At 55.7% G+C, this 3867-nt stretch overlaps 1 protein-coding gene across 1 annotated transcript; it reads left to right on the top strand.

The window, feature by feature from the left end:
- Positions 1 to 95: 95 nt before the first annotated feature.
- On the top strand, positions 96 to 3626 carry CSUI_011281 (uncharacterized protein). Its single transcript, XM_068071381.1, has 2 exons — positions 96 to 2897; positions 3096 to 3626. Exons 1-2 carry the CDS (start codon positions 1679 to 1681, stop codon positions 3254 to 3256), a joined length of 1380 nt encoding a protein of 459 aa, XP_067916643.1. The 5' UTR covers positions 96 to 1678; the 3' UTR covers positions 3257 to 3626.
- The last annotated feature ends 241 nt before the right edge of the window (positions 3627 to 3867 follow it).

Here is a 3867-nt window from a genome sequence, read left to right on the forward strand (position 1 = left end):
TCGCTTTCCGGAGGGCTAACTACGTCAAAAGAAGAAACAAGGTTAGCATACAACCTCACATGTCGGCGCCTCAGGTCAGCTTAACCACCGCTGGAACACCCGGGCACGCCTTCGCGCGATGTGGCGCGGCGTGCCAGTAGCGGCTGTTGAGTGTGATGGGTGGTGTGCTGCTCGCCTTCTGTGCTGTCATCGATATGCGGCGGACAGAAGCGGACTTCCTAACTGTTGACTCCCAATGCTACCGCTGGCGCATGGGCCTTGCGGAGGGGAATCACCCCCGCCGTCGCTTCGGGCGTACAATTGGCTTACACTAGCTGAAAATGCGGCGTGGCAGGCGACAGCGTTTCTGGCAACGACCACGATCGACTTCGGGCTGTTCGGTTCACGACGAAGGAGGTCTGAGACAGCTGACAGAGTTCCAGCCCCAAAGCGGAATTCCCGTACGGGCAAGCTTGGAGAGATCCAGGCCGCCAAAACCGCCTGCGCCGGATGCCGTCCACCGTCTTTCATTTTCCAGCATATCGGTCGCCCCGTACATTTGTGCATGCTCAAGCTATTACAGGAGAGATTTCCTACTTCCGACACATAAGGGTCTTTCCGTCGCTTAGGGTGGCTGCAGAGTGGCGGGTACTAGATTGAGGCCAATTCCCGTTAGCCCCCAAGCCCCCACGAGCGCACCGGAGTGGCACTTCTGGCAAAAACCCATGTTGCATGCAGGCGAGCCAGTGTTGGCTGCTCAGGTCGATTCTGACGCATTGCACTTCCGTGAGTTGGAACAAGAGCCCGCTTACAGATAACGGGGAAGCCTGAAAGTTTGTCGTGATGGACTACGATCTCAGAAATGCGGACTTCTCTGTCAACAATGTCCAGACTTCCTTTTTCACCCCCTGTTTCCTCACTCAGTTAGGAGGGTTGCCTTCAGTTGGAAAGACCATCAGTGGCCGAGAGGCTGCTGGGGAACCGGCGGTCCTCATACATTCTGAGGGGCCAGAAAACTTGCCTGGCGCTTTTGCGGAGGGCCGGGGTGAAGACGAAGAGCAGCGCACGACAGCCCAGGAAGGTGAAAGGCTCCAGTCAAGTCAAGCCGAACAACGCCAGACCCCTGCCTCACCTGACAACGTCCCAGTCAGCGGGGAGGAAGTAGAATTGTACTATGAACGCGTGTCGTTGCGGGAGTTTGAGTTTGACGCGGGCAGCAAGATCTTTTACTTCCCTTGCCCATGTGGGGATCTCTTCGAAGTGTCGCTACAGACACTTCAGGAACAGCTTCCTGAGCGGTCTGAAAGTTTTTTGCGGTCAGCGACGCCTCGAGAAAGCGAGACGGAGTTTGTAGTGCGGGCCTACTGCCCGTCGTGCTCGTTAAAGGTCCAGGCTGTCTACACAGCTGTGATGCTCCGCGAGATTCTGAGGGAAGCTCTCGCCGAAGCTTGAGTGCAGCTGCTAACTATTTCCAGCTGCCTTCTCTCGTCAGTGCTGGCGCGCCTACCAGGAGTACAGCAGAGCTGTCACCCGCGCTCCACGTTCTGTCAGCCATGCCAACTGGAACTGTCGAGTCTGCCCCCATGACAGGCCCACTACTGCATCTCTTGCAGTGGTTCTTTGCAGTCTTTCAAAGTCGACTCAATCTAAACTAACTTTCTGTCCGTGACAGTTTCTCCATTACCTGGCGCGCTTCACCATGCGGACAGAAAAGTCAGATGCCAGTGGTAAAGAAGAGGGATCGAGGTCTCCTGCAGGCACAATTTTGGACTCGGCTTGCTTCCCACTTCTTTCTCCGCCTTCTTCGGCATCGGCGGGCAGGCGCCCGCGTCGGCTGGGAATCACACCGGGCGAGGGTGCCCCGTGTGTGCAGACGCGTGTTTCTGCTCCAGCAGAAAAACGACATGCTGCTGAGAGTGTGCTGCAATGTGACTCCCGTCGGGCCGCTTCCGTTGCGTGTGGCCGAGTCTGTCGCAGAATCGATTCCCGGACACCAGTGCGGGCTTCGGGTGACGTCTGCGGAGCTCCTTTGTACATTCGATTGAAGCGTAAGAGGGAGGAAGACGTTCCACTGTTCCTCTGTCTGATTCAGCCCGGAGCTCGGCCTTCGAAGAAACATCATCGGGAAGATTTTTCGTCGGACACCAAAGGGGACGGCATCTTCGTGTTCCGTCATGTGGAAGAGCCGGCTATACTTCCTCCGGAGTACTCGGAAAACGAAAGGTGCCGCAGTGTCACAGGGACACTAGGGAAAGAACTGGAGCAGTCCGGCAGAGCCACAGGGGGGGATACGGCCGTAGAGCATGTCGAGCCCAGCACCTGTAGACTGACCACCAACCAAAGCGACCTCGTGAAGAGACGTGGCAGAGAGGACGACCGTTTCGAAGAAGTGTCCGAGGCTCTCAAGCAAATGCGGAAGTATCGGATTCTCAAGACTGCCGGTGGAAACCAGAAGCGAGCACAACAGAACAGTGGAGGCGACAGAGAGATCGGGGATCCCGAGGTCATAGTAAACCCGCCTGACTATCAGTATTTACGATTGCAGGACGGCAGGAAAATCCGCGTGCTCGATGTGCTGGCGGAACACAAGACCCGTGAAGTCTCAGACGACCCCGAGTGTAATACTGAGTGGTACAAACTCGCGAATTTGGACGATGCTGCCCAAGCTTTCGAGGACGTGGGACATAGTGGTACAGGGGGGTCATGGGGTCACACGTCGCACGCAGGGCAGTTGATGACTTTGCTGGCTAACTCCATGAAGTTGTCTGATGGCCCTGGTCCGGAGACAGTTGGACTGATCGAAGTCGAAAACGTGGACGTAGCAACGGGACAGGTGCTGCGTGGGCAGGCGGATGGTGCACTTGAATCAATGGAGGTCTTTCTGGAGGAATACGGAGATATCGACGACATTGACTCCGGTAAGAAGCACACTGGGAGGAAACTGAACGGCTACAAGAGGGTTCGGTGATTTTATAGACGCTATCGTTTGACCGGTCAGGCACGGCGACGGGCGGGGGCTGGCCCCCGGTCCTTGTATGATGTAGTGATGTCTTTGTTGTTGTGTCGTTGCCGAGTCCAACCTACCTGTCTGTATTCGTCCTTGTTTTTCTTTGTAGATGACGCTGACGGAGCGGAGGTGGACTACCCAGAGGACAGCGAAGATGAAGCACGCGGGAGGCGATGGACAGATCGTTTGAAGACGTTTTTGTTCTCAGGGTCCGAAAGTGAAGGTGATGACGAGCTTGACAAGATGGACTGGAAGATGTTTGCGAGGTAGGATACTTGACTGCCCCAAAGAAAGGAAGCCAGAGCCGGAACACGCTCGCACGGGCGTACGTTTCGGGGAGATGAACCCGGATTGTCGAATCTGAGTATTACACCCGGCACCTGGCTGCGGGAAGCGTTCAATCAACAGCTAACACACTAGGCACTAAGTTTCCTCATCCGCCGGACGACAGCGGTTATGTTGGAGATCTGCGCCGGGGGGAGGCTTTCTCACGATCCGTTGGACTGGCAGCGCGGTTGGACTGATTCTGGTATTTCGGAAATTTGTTTCTGGTTTTGCTTGGGCTTTCCAGTTTCACTTTTCATTGCTCGGGTGTGGTTTCTAGAGAATGGTGGCAACAAGAGTCTGTTCTCTATGGGAAAATATCGTGTTAGTGGCAGGGGAACGGCGGCGTTGGCGATCCGAGCACAAGCATCCCTCGGGCGCTGCACGGTAAGATACACTTGACGACAGCAGAACGTGCGTGGCGCTGCCGACGGACTGCGATACCTGAAAGAAGGTAAAAGGGACCAAGGCATGGTGGCAGGTGTTTGGCATCGCACCGTACTCAACTATTTTGCCTTACGATCGGCTGGTTAGTGGTTCCCCACCGAAACAGTTTC

The sequence above is a fragment of the Cystoisospora suis genome (assembly GCF_002600585.1).
Source record: "Cystoisospora suis strain Wien I chromosome Unknown contig_10568, whole genome shotgun sequence".
NCBI lineage: Eukaryota > Apicomplexa > Conoidasida > Eucoccidiorida > Sarcocystidae > Cystoisospora > Cystoisospora suis.